Raw genomic sequence first — 17,170 nt, 5'->3', positions numbered from 1 at the left:
TTTTAAAAAAAGTTGGTGGATCAAGGCAGCAACTTAAAGGCCGTGAAGCTAAGAAAACAGCACACCTGGCCTACAACTGCCCTGCCACCAGACAGAGACAATCATCGACTGAGTCCTGTCTACTCACATGCTGGTCCCAGCACTCTAACATGGACTGAGCCGCACAGCACTGACAGATCTCACAGTTACATGCACACATCTGAGACCAAGAAGTGTGTGCATCTAAACTACAAGCACGCACTCACCAGGTGCCTTTCATTTCCTTCTGGTCTGTATTTCTAAATTACCTACACTGGGTGTGTACCATGTGCTCAGATGTTCACTTTTAATAAAAAGATAAATCAAGTTACAAGTCCAAACTGTTAAGACAATGAAATTTATTCCACTATTTGAACATTAGAAATGAACTTTAAGCTCTAGGAAAAAATCCTGAAATGTAACCTTTTCAGTATTGAAACACACAGACATATATAGCCCATATACAAGATCAACTTAAAACACGGCAAATTAACTTAAATCTACAAATTTCCTTAAAATCAAGGCTTTCACTAGTGTCTGTGAAGCAGAGGAGAGAAAGCATGTGTGGACATCTGCATGTGTGAACACACCAAACACATCAGGGCAGTTCTCACCTGCGTCACTGGGGGAGTCGCCTAAAAAATAAAGAATATCAGAAAATTAGCTTTTATGTGAAGGAAATCACAAGACAGTAGCTCACCTGGGCAGAGTTAGAGAAAGCACAGCGCGTGCACTGAGTTCCCGGGGCCTCTGCCCAGCAGCTTCTACCACTCTGCTGTTTTCAACCACGACTCACAAACACTATCACATTAAAACTGAATCATGAGGGGCTGGAGAGATGGCTCAGCAGTTAAGAACACTGGTTGATCTTACAGAAGACCTGGGTTCGAATCTCAGCACCCACATGGCAGTTAACAACCGTCCGTAACCCCAGTCCCAGGGGAATCTGACAGCCTCTTCTGACCTCCCGCGGGCATTGCATGACACAGGTGCACTTACGTACATGCAGCTAAGACACACATAAAAATAATAAAATATTTTTAAAAACTGAATCATGAAAAAAGCCATGGCTGTCCTAGTTTGTTTCTCATTGCTGTGACAAAACACTCTGACCAAGACCAACTTGGGGAGGAAAGGATTTATTTAGCTTACATATCCCAGGTCACAGTTCATCTGGGAGGCCAAGGTAGGAACTCAGGGCAGGAACCTGAAAGCAGGAGCTGGAGCACAGGCCATGGAGGAACGCTGCTTACTGGCTTGCTCCCCTGGCTCCTGCTCAGCCTGCTTTCTTATGTAACACAGGCCCATCTGCCCAGGCGTGGCACCACCCACAGTGGGCTGGGCCCTCCCATGTCACACAACAATCAAGAAAATGCCTCACAGACATGGCCTCAGGCCAGTTCAATGGAGACAATTCCCAATTGAGGCTCCCTGAACCCAGGTGTGTCAAGTTGACACTAAAGCTATCCAGCACAACGGCAGATTAATGAAGTCAATACATGAGAGGTTGCTGAACATGGGACCAGGAGGAACCCGTTGGCATGGCAGCTCTGAGCTGGCAAGCTCACCTCTGTCGTTTTGGAGACAGGGTGGAATTAGCAAGCTCGGCCGTCCTGCACTGAGTCTCCACAGCTTCCCACGGCCCGGACTGCACTAGAGCAGGGTCCTCTCAAGTGGCAAACACAGTCCATGCGATCACCATTGATGAGGGTGGCAACACAGGCAAGGGCTAGTGCTGTGGATCAGTGGTAGGGAGCTTGCCAAGCATGCTCGGTTCCCTGTGTTCCAACCCCAGCACCACCAAACAACAAAGCTGAAGGCACATCATCTTCCTGTCACACTTAACATACAGGAACAGGTTTGTATAATGCCAACACCATGGTTCTCCTGAGGGCCACGGGCTCCGTGGCTGGGCAGAGCAATGCATATCCACACATGCCCCCTCCACATAGGGGCCTCATCCACACAGCACCAGAGGACCTGCATGTGAACACTGGGGTGCCCCTCACCTCTGGGGTCTGATTCCCACATGAGATCACCCCATAAGCACTAGAGCATAGCTCCTGGATAAGGACCCTGGGGAAGCAGTTCCTAGGGCTGTGGGAATAGAAGACCCTCTGGGATCCTTCTGTGTGGCCCCAGGATCCCCCTCTGGGTCACAGCACAGGGGAGGCAGAGGTCAAAGCCTAGACAGCAAGGGCTCTAGACAAGGACAGTGTGAGACTACAGTGGGCCACACACAGACATGTGGACCCAGAACGGTGCTCTGGGCACAGGCATGGGGACACTGCTCAATCCAGAAACGGCTGAGACAAGAGGGGCAGACTCTAGTCCCAGGTGAGCTCACTGGCCTCAGCCTCAGCTACATGCACATGGGGCACCTCTCAGATGCCCGCCTGCCCACAGGCCTGGTCTCCTGCAGGCTGGGCTCTGCCCTGCTCTTCATGCCTCCCAAATTAACAGAGCTTTTAAATCTAAATGTAACCTATATCACTGCGGTCAAAATGTCACCATCTCCCAGTGCTCTACCATGAAGGGTAATCACCCTAACAGAGCACGTGACATCTAGCAGGCCCTAGCTGAGCCCTGTCCATTCCCTCTGCCCAGATCTCATTCTCCACGATTCCACTGCAGCAGGCCCGGCCACCCCGACACCTCCCACCTCCCATCTGTGGCAGGCCAGCAAGCTCTCCTGCTTCCCTGGTTGCCCTCAGGCCCTCTCCCCCATTCTCCTTCCCTCATCTCCTTCCTGTCCAGGGATTTTTCTTTCCATGTTTGCAGCCTCAGCTCAGCTCCTGCACCAATGCCAGGGTAGGTGGCTCATGTGACCCTGTAGGTTGACCCTACTCTCTGATGCCCTGCCTTGGGCCTGATATATAGTAGACCTCAGACAAACATTTCCTATTTAAACTAATTGGCAAACATCATTCCCCACCTGGCCATATCCACCATGCTAGACTCAGAATTCCAGGGCTTTACGAACATGCTGATGAGTGTTTTACCACAATCTTTTTAAAGATGAGAAAAATTAGGCTGAAAGAACTCCAACTGAAACCCTGGGGGCTCTGGACAGATCACGCAGCATCCACATTCTGGCCGTCTAAAGTCCTCCAAACAGGAAGTTTGGAGGACTGCAGGGCTCTGGGCAGTGGCCCTGGAACCAATTTCAGGGAGTCACAAATGCCTCCAACTCCACACTGGGGCACAGGGCTGTCTTGCCTGTGCTCCTGGCAGAAGTGACTCAGGACACCCTGCCTCAGCCCTGGCTGTACCAAGGACACTGGTGACTGACAGCTGGCTTCCTCTGGTCCGCTCGGTCCCCTCCCACCAAAGAGGCAGGGTGAAGGGTGGTTCTTACCTTTCTGTTTTACCACTGGGTCTGGCTCAGTGTTCTCCAGCCTCAAACCAGCTGAGTGATCATCTGAAACATTAGTTCAGTTAGTACTGGTTTCTTTGGATCCTGATGTCATAAAATATTTAAAAAAAAAAAAGTTCAAAGCTGGCCACTGAGACTGAGCCCTGAAGGCTAGTGGCCCGGGTAGTGCTTATTGTTTTTCCCAGGCAGCAAAAGGCTGGCAAGGGCCGCTCTGAAACCATGCATCTAAAACCTTCCCTACCAGGTATGGCCCTGGAATTGGCTCAGGAAGAAGACAAAAGGCCATGAGTAGGCCAGGGCCTGGGTCCATTGAACCCTACTGGACCCGTGTGGCACTCCCCAACTAAAGCAGACTGACCCCACCATCCAGTTCTAGAACTACCTCTACCCCTGCCACCAGCCATGCCCAAGTCAAGCTGCAAGCAGCTGACTTTTTAGGAAAGAAAGAGAAAAAGAAAAATATTTTGTCACAACGCATTGTCCTAGATATATTGAGTATATTGAGTCCCAAATACTATCTACCAATTGCTGACTAATGTTCCAGAATTTCAAAAACAGAGTGGGGGTGCTGGAGAGATGGTTCAGTGGTTAAGAGCACTGGTTGTAGAAGACCGAGGGTGGTCGAATATCAGCACCTACATGGTGGCTAACAACAGTCGGTAACTCCAGTTCCAGGGGATCCAACACCCTCTTCTGCCCTCCTCGGGCACTGCACGATGTGGGTGCATATTTATACAAATGCAGGCAATACACTCATACATATATAATAAAAATAAATAGATAGAAAAAAAAGAGAACGTGTGGGGTCCACGGAGCAGGCTCCACATGGCTGCAGGACCAACACGGAAAGGAAAACTGACCCGTCGTTCAAGCCCAGAGAAAATCAGACTGGAAAATATTCTCTTTCCTGAAACCCAACTGTGTAATTTCTTAAAACGGCTCTAAGAAGTTCACACCACAACCTGTATTAACGATCTAATAACTGCTTTATTAGATAGAGCTCCATTAAAGTAAGTGCTGTGCGGCTTTAGAAGGAAATGTTTCTTCAATTTACAAAAATGCTGGCTTGAATAGTCTGGATGAACCAGTTATGTATTAAGAATGTTTCATAAACAGAGAATGAGCGTAGGCTGCGCAGGCCATCGGCAACTACAAAAGGGAGCAGGGACCATCTGATAAGGAAGGGGTCCTGCTCGACTGGAAGGGAGCATCTGATAACTAAGCTGTACCACTTCACTTGTACGTGACATTCTGTGATACAAAACGCAGCATCACAAAAAGTCAGCACAAATACATGACTGTCTTGTGTCTTCTCTTTTATTTACCTGTTTATTAGTTGGTGGTGCTGAGGTCCAACACTGGCCTGGTCTGGTGCATGCTAGACAAGCGTCCTTCACCAAGCTGTGCCTTCTAGCCCAGATGCTTCACACAATTTTTATCTTTTTCAAGCTCTACTATTTCATCGTTTTTATTTTGTTTTTGAGACAGAATTGGTGTCATGTAGCCCAGGCTATTCCTGAACTCAATATGCAGCTGAGGCTGACCTTGAACTCCTGATCCTCCTGCCTCCACCTACCAAGTATTATAGGCATACAGCATTCTGGATGGTATTTTATATAATTATTTTTAATTTATTTATTATTGGTGTGGGTACATAATGTATGGATGTGGGTAAGCATGTGGAAGTCAGAGGACAACTTTGTGGAGGGGGTTCTGGAGATCAGCCTTAACCACTAGGCCACCTCACCAGTCCTCTACTGGTGTTCATAAGCAGAATTCTAAGCCTGAAGTTCACACAAACAGAAAGAACATGAAGACGCACTACAACACTGTAATCATTTTTCAACCATACAGAGCAGATTAACCAAGTTGCTGAGCAGCAGTTTTAAAAGACTAAATAGCACAATTACTATCACCTGACAAAACCAGGTGTCCAAACACTGTTGCCTGGAACCACGCCTTACCCAAGGGCCCCAGAGGCAAGGACAGCGAGCTCTGTGGTCAAGGCTTCCTGGGGTCGGACCCTGAACTTGCACTGCTCACTAAGCAGGCTCCTCACCCCTCATCCATCCTGAGCTGCAGTGTGTCCAACCTCACGGAGTCATGGAAGACTGAGGAGGAACCGTATGTGAGAGGCAAGAAAGCAGAGGGCAGTGCCTGGCTTCCAGGATCCACCATACTTCGAAACCATTCCTCTGTATGAATCACACAGCCAAGGTCAAGTAAAAAGAGCGAGGCATTAAAACTCACCCACACAAGGGAGGGGGACTGTAAAAGCCAGGGTTGGTGCATGGTGATAAGGAAACAGTCTTCCAGGTCTCTGGGACCTGCTCATATGAACCTACAGCAATGGTGTCAGCATGCACAGGACCCATGCAAACTCATCAGACAAAAACCCAGTACAGAACTGGGGAAATGGACAGCAGGCCCCAACCTTAGCTGAAGAACTATTGGCAGCTGATCACTGCTGGGTGAGGAGAGCTGATCTTCTTTAAAGGAGAGACTCTAGATAGGCTGACTACACTCCAGTGTTTGAACCTGCACTGCGGGACATCTGGGTACACTAACTTGACTCAACAGGTTTTAACACACCTGACAGAATGCGTGAAATCCAGTGTAGGGGAGCTACGGAGAGGTGTGGATGAGGGGAGGGGTATAAAGATGATTAAGATGTTTTGTGTGAGGGACTGGAGAGATGGCTCAGCAGTTAAGAGCACTGACTGCTCCTACAAAGGACCCAGATTCTATTCCCAGCACCCACATGGTGCCTTACCACCCATAACTCCAGTTCCAGGGGATCTAACACCCTCTTCTGACCTCCGCAGGCACTGCATGACACAGGTGCACCCATCTACATGCAAGCAACACATTCATACACAGTAATAAATATTTTTTTAAAAGGCGTTTTATATGAAACACAAAAATTCAATTAAAAATATACATCAAAAAAACAAAACAAAAAAAACCCCACCCTCACCCGCAGTGAGGGGCACACGTGTGTTAGTTAAACCTCACCCACAGTGAGGGGCACACATGTGTTAGCTAAACCTCACCTGCAGCGAGGGGCACACACACAAAAATTCAATTAAAAATATACATCAAAAAAACAAAACAAAAAAAACCCTCACCCGCAGTGAGGGGCACACATGTGTTAGCTAAACCTCACCCGCAGTGAGGAGCACACGCGTGTTAGCTGCACTGTTCTTTAAACCTCACCCACAGTGAGGGGCACACGTGTGTTAGCTAAACCTCACCCGCAGTGAGGGGCACACGCAACCTCACCCGCAGTGAGGAGCACACGTGTGTTAGCTAAACCTCACCCGCAGCAAGGGGCACACATGTGTTAGTTAAACCTCACCCGCAGTGAGGAGCACACGTGTGTTAGCTAAACCTCACCCGCAGTGAGGGGCACACATGTGTTAGTTAAACCTCACCTGCAGTGAGGGGCACACGTGTGTTAGCTGCACTGTTCTTTAAACCTCACCCACAGTGAGGGGCACACGTGTGTTAGCTGCACTGTTCTTTAAACCTCACCCGCAGTGAGGGGCACACGTGTGTTAGCTAAACCTCACCCGCAGTGAGGGGCACACGTGTGTTAGCTAAACCTCACCCGCAGTGAGGGGCACACATGTGTTAGTTAAACCTCACCCGCAGTGAGGAGCACACGTGTGTTAGCTAAACCTCACCCGCAGTGAGGGGCACACATGTGTTAGTTAAACCTCACCCGCAGTGAGGAGCACACGTGTGTTAGCTAAACCTCACCCGCAGTGAGGGGCACACGTGTGTTAGCTAAACCTCACTGCAGTGAGGGGCACACGCGTGTTAGCTACACCGTTCTTTAAACCTCACCTGCAGTGAGGGGCACACGCGTGTTAGCTACACCGAGACCCTTTTAATGGACTCTGGAAAGGACCAGATCCATTGCTAACCACAGAGAGAGGATTTGCTTGTTTAAAAAAAAAAAAAAAAAAAAAAAAAAAAAAAAAAGAGGGAAAGTAATAGAGAGTCTAATGCTCCAGAAAGGCTGGGAAGTGTCCAACCAGAAAGACCAGCACAGGAGGCTCTGGCTCACATTACAGCGCAGAGCACAGGAAGAGGCTGCTTGTGATCTGAAGAGACACGGACAGACTCCTGTAGAGCTCTTCAGTCCACCCGAAAAAGCAGAGCGGTAACAAAACCCACAAGCTCCACAGCAGCACCAGTCACATGCAGGCTGGCCACCCAGCACAACATGGCTGCTATCTTTGAAAACACAAGCCAAGCGTGACAGTGCACACAGGACATCCCTGCACTCGGAGGTAGAGGCAGAAGGATCTTGAGTTCACAGCCAGCCTAGACTTCAAAGTTGACACCCTGACCCCGCGACCGTGGGTCTGAAATCACACTCATGCATGGCACTTAAGAACCGTCAGATGCTGGCAGGTTCTCAGTTCCAAAATGACTGTGTTGTGAGAAAACTCTTCTGACTATGATGACAGGCCCCAGGTACACAGGAGAGGCCCAGCGGACAGCAGGCCCCAGGCACACTGGGGAGGCTCAGTGGACAGCAGGCCCCAGGCATACAGGGGAGGCTCAGTGGACAGCAGGCCCCAGGCATGCAGGGGAGGCCCAGTAGACAGAAGGTCCCAGGCATGCAGGGGGGGCCCAGTAGACAGAAGGCCCCAGGCATGCAGGGGAGGCCCAGTAGACAGAAGGTCCCAGGCATGCAGGGGAGGCCCAGTAGACAGAAGGCCCCAGGAGTGCAGGGGAGGCCGAGTGGACAGCAGGCTCCAGGTACACAGGGGAGGCCCAGTGGACAGCAGGCCCCAGGCACACAGGGAGGCCCAGTGGACAGCAGGCCCCAGGCACACAGGGAGGCCCAGTGGACAGCTGAGGTGTGTGCAGTAAGAGGACCCCAGGGGAGGAAGGTCAAGGAAAGAGGACTTAACATACTCCAGAGCCAGGGCTCTGTTCCCTAAAACCACAGCACCAGCCCCACCACGCAGGGCAGCATGGGAGCTCCACCCTGTTCACCCCAATCTACAAAACAAAAGAGAAAGATAATTTTCACAGCTGCAAATAAGATTGGTGGTATTCAACCAACCCTAAGGATGTTTCCATTTATTGCAAATCCACAGTCCCATCTCAGATTGTGCTCTGCCTCAGCCTGATCTACCATCCTGTGGGCAGGTTCTCGCTCACTCTCAGAGCAAGTATTTCCACATCCGCAAGCAAGGAGCTCAGGAACATGCTCAGGGAACCATCCAAAAGTTTTCTCAAGGCCAGGAGGTGGATAAGCAGGGGGTGGGACTCACTGCTCATCCCTGTGGAGTCCTAACTGAACAGACAAGGGCTTCCTCTCAAGTTCCCAACACCGCCACCCACTCACCTCCCTTGGCTACCTCCTCCTACAGAGAGGAAAATGTTCCCCACAATAAAACACACCATCATAAGATGGGGTTGAAGGATAACATGCCCACAGCAGAGAGAGTCTCAGTGAGAAAACTGTCCTTTTAGAAACCCGAATCTGGCCATCCCAGAGGGCTGATGGCCAAGACCGGCCATGTACAGAGCCTGACTGAACAAAGCAGCCAAGGACGGAGGCCTTTCCACTGCCCGCCCTCACCAAGCAGAAACAAACATCTTTTAGAGGTGGGAGTTCTAAGGGAAACCTGTATACAGACGCCATCATTCTATACATACCTTTTAGAAGTGTATGGCCCAGTGGGTGCTTGCTATGCAAGGAGTCATGCCAGCACACAAAAAGCCAGGCATGACGGTGTGGGCCTGTAATCCCAGTACTGGGGAGGTGGAGACAGGCAGATCCCAGGAGCTTCCTGGCCAGCTAGGCTGGCAGAAACAGCAAGCTTCAGGCCAGAGACCCTATCTCAAAAACCAAGGAGGAACAAGACAGAAGACAACCTGACCTCTGACCTCCACATCTGCACATGGGTGGACACACCTGCACACATGTGTGCACACATAAATACCACAGATGCACACAGACACAAAAGGAGAAACAAATTTTATAAAATCAAGTAGATGTAAGGCAAGTTAAACCCAGAAAAATTTTATCTTCTAGAATCAAAGTGGGCATTGTGTTTTGAGTACAACTTAGGACTTCCATGTCTAAATGTGGTATAAAGTTGCAGGAGAATGGAGTGACCAATGTGGGGGTGATGCCATCTGTACCCCCTCTTCACACCTGCAGCTGTAAATACAGTCAGGGGGGTAAAGAGCCAGGGCGGCTCCTGCAACACGCCGTAGGCAGGCTTTTAAACACCTTTAGGAAAAGGTGGGGGGGGGCAGGAGGAGGGAGGGGACCACACACACACACACACACACACACACACACACGTAGAGGTCAGAAGACAACTTGTGGGAGCTGTTTCTCTTTCCACCATGTGGGTTCTGGGGGTCAAATTCAGGTCATCAGATTGATGGCAAGCGCCTTTACCCTCTGACCCACCTCACCGGCCCACCTTTTAAAGCCTTGATGGTGGAGTAGTCTGATGAAGATATAAAAAATAATCCCCTCTATGGTGCCCTCCACATCATTTATAAAATTCCAGTATCAAGAGTAAGACAGTGTCTTGATTTCTATGTTGCACACACCTTATGCACATACATTGTACCTGCTGAATATAAGCTATGCACACATTCACGTGTATGTTACATACAGAAAAGCAAGGAGCTGGGAATGGTGGGTCAGACCTGGAACCCCAGCACCTGAGATGCTGTCTCAAAAAAAAAGAGGGTAAAAAAACATTTAAAGGTTAACTTCAAGTTGATTTACCAAAATTATCATATAGCTTAGCAAGTTAAATCACACTGCGTCTGTCATATCTGATCCTCAGCACACTGTAAAAAGAATCTGATAAGAATAAAAGTGGCTTAAATTTAAAAAACAATTCATAGCTATACTGAGATATAAGTGTCTCATATAAAGTCATGAGGAATTTGAAGTAAAGGGTACATTTTCTTACCTATTTCTGACAGTGTCATTTCCTGATCTGGGTTGCCATTTAGTCCACATGCTATAGAGTCTAAAATCTTAGCTGAAACATTACTCTCTTTCCTTCCTGATATAAAATAGTTAACAGCAGATTAAAATTCCATAGTCATTTTTGTGTGGCTCTAGTTGGGTTTACAGGGTCTGGTGGCAGGGTCACCAAGAGGCTGCCCTGTCCACGCAGTGGTCAGCTCTCAATGGACCATAGGACCCCTCAGAAGCCTAGATGAGACCCTCTGTGCTCCCAGACACGTCCTTCCCTTGGTGTTTGGGACACCAGCTCCAACTTTTCCTCTAGATCCCCATCTTCCAATCTGAGTCTCAGCAAGCTCCAAGCTCCTTCTCCCAAATGCATCTGGCTCATGACCACACAAAGGCCATGCTCCAGCCATCGCCAAAGCCAAAGCCCTCAGGTCTGGTCTCACCTGCAGTCTGTTTGTCTCTCCCTCACCACAGACCTACATGACACAGTCTACGATACACATACGTGCACCTCTACCTGGTGCTTCAGACAGCTCAGGTACTGCCAACCAGCCCACCAACCAGCATCCGCCAAGACTTCTATTACAGTGAGAGGCACTGCCTAGGTGCCCAGATGGGTCTGTCTTCCCTTTGAGTCCCCTCCTCCCCAACAAGTGGCATCCAATCCATCACAGTCATCATCTGTACTGCAGAGCACCCCCCTAAGCCCCACCTACTCCCACCAGGCTCTGGGCTGAGTTGCCTCTGATGCTCATCCTCACTCAGTGCCACAGTCCCTCCCTGCCCACCAGCCTCCCCTCCTTCCAGGGTCAGGTCTCACCAACATCCCAGTAAAACCTGCAAGGCCTTCCGCTCACACCTGTTGAGCACATGGCCAACAAGGCCCAGCTCCTCAAGCCCCAGCCTGCTGACAGCCCCTCCTCACCCCCAGCTGGGCTCCCAGCATGCACACAGGCTGCAGTCACTGTGTTCTCTCCTCTGGGTCTCTGGATACCTACAGGTCCTCCCCATCCCAGTCAGTTCCGAACAGAAGCCCTGGCTCAGTGAGGCCCTTCGAGTCCATGCCCCCCATTCCTGCTTTCCCTGGCTTCAATTTCCTTCAAAAGAATCAGGGCTAAGGTATGCATTCCTGTGTTCTCTTTAAAATCTGAATTCTACCAAGTAAAGAAAGCAAGGTTCAAATAGACAGTTTTATTCCATGGCTGACTTGGGGTAGGACATCACAGCTAGCTGGGGCAGCCATACAGCTCTGCCTGGCAGGACCCACTGTCCTCCTGCCCCACCCACTGTAGCCAGGGGAATGCTCTGGAACGGAGGCCCCACAAGATGAAGAACAAGTCCTATGTGTCCACCCTGGGGAACTCCGTGGTCAGGTTCACACAAGGACTGGGCAGTGAACAGCTCCACTCACAGCCTCATGTGTCCATCCTGGGGAGTTCCGCAGTCAAGGATCACACAGGGACTGGGCAGTGAACAGCACCACCCACAGCCTGTGTACCCACCCTGGGGAGCTGTGGCCAGGATCACACAAGGACTGGCAGTGAACAGCTCCACTCAGACACTCGCTCACAGCCTCACTACTGCTCATGCGATCTTACCAAGCTGATTCATGGTATGGTCCTTCTTAGCTTTACGGTAGGAAGCGTTATGTTCTTTCTCAGGGAAAGACTATTTTCACTGGCTCTAGACCCCTTCCTCCTGACATGAAATTGCACAATGAGAATAGGTGTTAAACTTGGAAACGTTGCAGTTATCAATCAAATGAACCGAGTGTATTCACTAACTCAAAGTTAACTCTCACATAAACAAGTAAAACGACCATGTTCTTGTGTAAATGTCTTCTAAGTGTCACAGGGATTCCAGAACAGCCAGCACACGGACCTGCCACCCTCAGTCTGCAGTGGATGCAAAGCTCACCTGGGAACCAAACACACAAGTCCTGTGTCATGGGCACCTGAGTCAGGGCATCTGCTCAAATGCATCTACTCAAGCAAAGCCGACTCTGGGTGGAGTGCTAGCCTTGCCAGGGAGGGGCTGGTGACATCAGAGCCTGGGTGGTAAGGCCAGCACAGTTAAAGTCCTGCAAGCTGCTGCCAGCTCAGTGAGGCTCACTCATAATCCTGCAATCCTGATGTAAATTCTCTTGGGGATCATAAGAAAAGAGAAGGAAGGAAGGGAGGAGAAGGGAGAGGGAAGAGAGAGGGAGCAGAGGCAAAGGAAGGAGGGGAGGGGGACGAGAAAGAGAGAGGGAGAAAAGGACGGGGGTAGGAGAGAGAGCAGGGAGGTGAAGGAGGAAAGAGAGGAAGAAGGAGAGGGAAGGGGGAGGGGGAGATGGAGACGGAGAGGAGAAAGAGGAGGGAGAAGACCGGGAGGAAAGGGAGGCACTGTTACAAAGCTCACTGAGCAGATACTACAGATCGGTAAGTCCCACTGCAAAGGAGGGAGAGCTGGGAGTGGCAGGCAGCCTGTAATTCCAGCATTCAGGAGGCTGAAGTACGAAGATCTCAGGTTTGAGGTCAGCTGCTGGGCTACACAGTACATTTGAGGCTAGCCTGGGATACATCGTGAGACGCTGTCTCAAAGCAAAACGACCAGAAAGAAAAAAAGCAAAAACAAAACAAGGTATCAAGAGTCACTTTTAAAAGTCACCACGGCAACCCACACAGCTCCTGGGAAGAGGGGGTGACCTGCCAACTACTTAACTAAGGAAAAACATAGCCAAGTCAGTTGAATCCTGACAAGTTAGTCTGTTTGTTCCATGGGAGAAGGGAAATTTGAGCCATAAAGAGATTTTCAAATGTATGTGGAAAAATGAGCAAACACATGAGCATTTGAAAAGAACGATGGCAGAAGACAGAGAGGAACAGAAAACAGCACAGACCCCAGACTGGAGGAGGCATCAGAGACCAGGAAGGGCAGCAATCCTGAACCACTCAGAGCCTCACCTTGCACCACGAATTAAAACAATGAGTTCATCTAAGACTAAATGTTAAAAATGTCTGAGAAAACAAATCTTCATGTCTCAACTCTCTGGACAAGTCAATAAAATATTAAACACTCAGGCAAGTCCAATACTAAACCAAGTACAACGAGTCAAAACAAAGTAAAAATACACAAGAAATGAACGTTTAAACAGTTAGACGTCCTAACCACAGAGCACACACACTAACATCAACACTAGACTCCAAGTAAGGACCAGCCCAGCCAAAGACAGGCAAATCAGAGATGCCAAAAACATGAAGAATGGAGTCTTGCTAGGAACTGCGTTTCCTGAGGTCAGTCATAACAAACCTGGGAACCTTTCTGGAGCCCTACGCTAAGGCCCTACATCACTCATGGCCTCGGGCTAGCAACTGCTCCTCAGAGGGCTCCTCCCACAAGACTCAGGCACAGACATCACCACAGCCCCCCTTACCGCTGTGAAATCGTTGCGAAACAACAGCTCACAACCGCTATACACCTGCCATGCTTTACCTTCGCAATTTAGGGAGACGGTGACTTTCCCAAAACCACACTCCTCATCCAAAGCCACCGCACATCAGTCCAAGGTGAGCCCCCAATGCTAGCAGCTCCACCAGGACTGATGCTCTCTTGTCCTATGTGCTAGTCCAAACCGCAGGCCAGGCCTGTGAGCTCAGCTCTTAGCACAATTCCATCTTTAAGTGCAGCAGCATCTTAAATTAAACAGGATTAAATTCTGTCTGCACGAAACCAAGACAGACTGACAGGGGATTCTGAAAATGAATCCAATCGTCCTTTCAGGCTTCTCTGCCATCCTCCCTGGTGGTGTGAGCACAGACATATGCTCGTGTGTGTGTGTGTGTGTGTGTGTGTGTGTGTGTGTGTGTGTAATCCACAATCTCCACCGCTCATTCCCAGATATGTGTGTGTGTGTGTGTGTGAGATCCACAATCTCCACCTCTCATTCCCAGATATGTGTGTGTGTTCCACAATCTCCACCGCTCATTCCCAGGTGTGTGTGTGTGTGTGTGTGTGTGTGTGTGTGTGTGTGTGTCTCCACCGCTCATTCCCAGATGCAGCAGTGACACTATGAGGCACAGAAAGATGTAGATCTCAGCACTATGCACAGGGTGGGCTTTGCAGTACCTTCCGTGGAGTTTTTGGATCTCCATTTTGATGTTTTTGATGTCAGTGACCTGGATGCTCCCATGGGAACCTCAGCCTTAAAGAAGAGAATGAAAAACATCAATTGCACCACACACGGACACCATCAAACTTCTTCTTTTTCAGCTCTGCTTAAGGAAGAGTACGTGTAAGCAAAATAAGCCCCTGAGCCTTCAAGGACTACCACATCAACCCAGTGTGGCTACACCCTCAAGATGAGAACTGACAGGACGTCTAACATCCTTCACCCTAAATTTAGATCCGTCTGCATGGCCCCAGGTAGGCAGGCAGCACTGCAGACTCCATGCAGAAAAAAAAAAATTGTCTACCAGATGTGCTAGTGGATGTGTGGCTTCGTGACAGGACACATCTGGAGACTTGTACTGCGTCCACAGGCAATTTCCTCACCGTGCCAGCACCCTAAAGTGTATATGTACAAACCATAACAGTATCACTAGGCCAATCTGCAGTCTGCCATTGACCAAGATGTCACTGGAGGTGCACGACAACTTAATTGCTTAAATGCAGGTGCACATAACTCTGTAAGTAAAAACTTAGTGTGTCTTTGAAAAGAATAGAAGTCCTAGAGAACAGCACAGTCCTCCCTCCCTCAATCCCTCCCTCCACTGCACAATTCCCGTATTCCCTTCCCTGCCCTCTCTGAGCAGTACCACAGCCTCCCAGGCCCTGCTCTGGCCTCCTCCATCTCCTCACTCAGAATACTTCATTTTGGATTATGGAAGTTGGCTCTCACCCTTCAGTGGTTCCCCTACTTACTGTGAGTCCCGGGACGGCCCTACAAACGATCAGTCATGAGGACCACATTGCAAGGTCCTAAATTCATCAGGCAGAGCTTAGAGGGGTCCTTCCAGCTGACTCACTTCTCACCAGCCTAGTGATGTGATCCCTCTGTCTGGACACCACCTCCACCCTGTCCCTTAAGTGTCCCCAAATAATCATCATACCACACTCTCAAGTAAAGATGCAGATAAACCTGAAATGCCCTCAGAACACCATCCTGGCTGTTTACAGGTGGCAACCATGTGCATCGTAACTTTACAACAAAATATACATGAAACAGCTTGGTTTAAACTAAAACATGCTCCCCTCCCGGGCCCAGCAGACAAGAGAGGACAGAGCGCTCATGACTACAAGTCAACTTCAAACTGACATCTCTCAAAACTGTCCTTTAGGGCCTGGGGAGATGAATCAGTGGATAGAAGTCCTTCATCTCCATTTGCCAATTTGATGAGGTCTAGAATCCCTGGGAAGGTCCCTGACATCCTGTGGGGGATTATCTTGGTTAAGTCAAATGAGATGAAGACCTGCCCACTGTGGGTGGCAGCACTCCCAAACTACGACCTCAAGCTCCTGGCTGTGCGCCCCTCCCTGCCATGATGGACCCTGAACTGGGAGCCAGAACAAGCCCTTCTCCTTTAAGCTGCTTCGTCAGGGGATTTACCACAGCAACAACAGAAGTAACTGAGACACCACACGAGTGTGCGGACCTGAGCTCAGACTCACATAAAAGCCTAAGTGTCCATCACTCCAGATCCTACAGGGAGATGGGAGAGAGGGTCAATATCTACGCACGCACGCACGCACGCACGCACACAGGAAAAGGAGAGGGGCAGAAAAAAATGTTCTTTAAATGTTACCTCTACGCGACGCCAATATCTACGCACGCACGCACGCACGCACGCACACAGGAAAAGGAAGGAAAGGGGCAGAAAAAAATGGTCTTTAAATGTTACCTCTGTTTCTGCTTTGGCGTCTTTGGATCCATTTGACATTTTTTTAGGTATGTCCCCTGAGCTTGCTGACTATAAAAAATGTTTTTAAACTTTAGAATTATTGAGATTTGTGACATCTAAAAAAGTTACAACTAACAAAAAACACCAAGACAGAGTACACGACAGAGGGACACACAAAACAAGCACTCACACAAGAGCATCCACTCCAGGCCTGATTAGCCGCTGTTTTCTTGGGTCCGTAAGTCCTAAGAGTCTTCCAAGCTGGTGGAAGATCAAGAGACACCCCAGGAAAGTGGGACTCTTAGGAAACCATGTGGTAACCCACCAATCCCTACGCCAGAACAGACTCCTAGGAACCATATCCCACCGAAACGTGCAGACCCACAGAAGTGATGGAAACGCACTCCGGATTTCTGGGTTACGGCAGAACAGAAGGCTCTGCAAAGAGAACACTGAAAACACTCAGGAAACACGAGAACACTGTGAAGACCAGTTCTCCAAATGATCTGGACGTGAGGACAGAGTGTCATCAGTGTTTTAAGTTCACAGTGAAGGTACCAGATGGTACCAGTAATTGCTGAGTGCAGGAAAGCCTGGCCCATGTCACCCTCACACCCTCATGGCCAACAGCCTCTGCCCTCAGAGAGGCAGTGGAAAGGTGGGCAGGCCCCAATCAGGTCTGCCCAGCACCAGGCTCTAGCATACCCTGGGGTCCTGCTACCCTGCTGTGGTCTCACACAAAAAGCTGCCTTGTCATCTCTTTCTGGAAGATGTCAGTCAAGCTGCCTCAGGAGCTTTCTGAAGAGTAAACTCTTCCTTCTTTAAACTGCTTCTTGTCAGGCATTTTGTCGCAGCAACAGAAAAGTAACGAGCACCTTCCCATGCAAAGGATGAGCCCAAGAGCAACCTGCTCTTGGAAACAGC

General features: G+C 49.5%; 1 protein-coding gene across 1 annotated transcript in view; it reads right to left on the bottom strand.

The window, feature by feature from the left end:
• Window positions 1-16,315, bottom strand: part of Traf3ip1 (TRAF3 interacting protein 1) — a gene marked incomplete at its 5' end in the record, with an annotated part of 36,661 nt that extends 20,346 nt beyond the window's left edge. The window contains 4 exon segments of the mRNA XM_008829122.3: window positions 633-653; window positions 3,377-3,439; window positions 14,475-14,550; window positions 16,247-16,315. Coding sequence (XP_008827344.1) covers window positions 633-653; window positions 3,377-3,439; window positions 14,475-14,550; window positions 16,247-16,285 — 199 coding nt within the window.
• Window positions 16,316-17,170: the final 855 nt, after the last annotated feature.

This window comes from Nannospalax galili, unplaced genomic scaffold, assembly GCF_000622305.1.
Source record: "Nannospalax galili isolate Female #2095 unplaced genomic scaffold, S.galili_v1.0 scaffold453, whole genome shotgun sequence".
Lineage (NCBI taxonomy): Eukaryota > Metazoa > Chordata > Mammalia > Rodentia > Spalacidae > Nannospalax > Nannospalax galili.
This window is presented reverse-complemented; position numbering and strand designations above follow the sequence as displayed.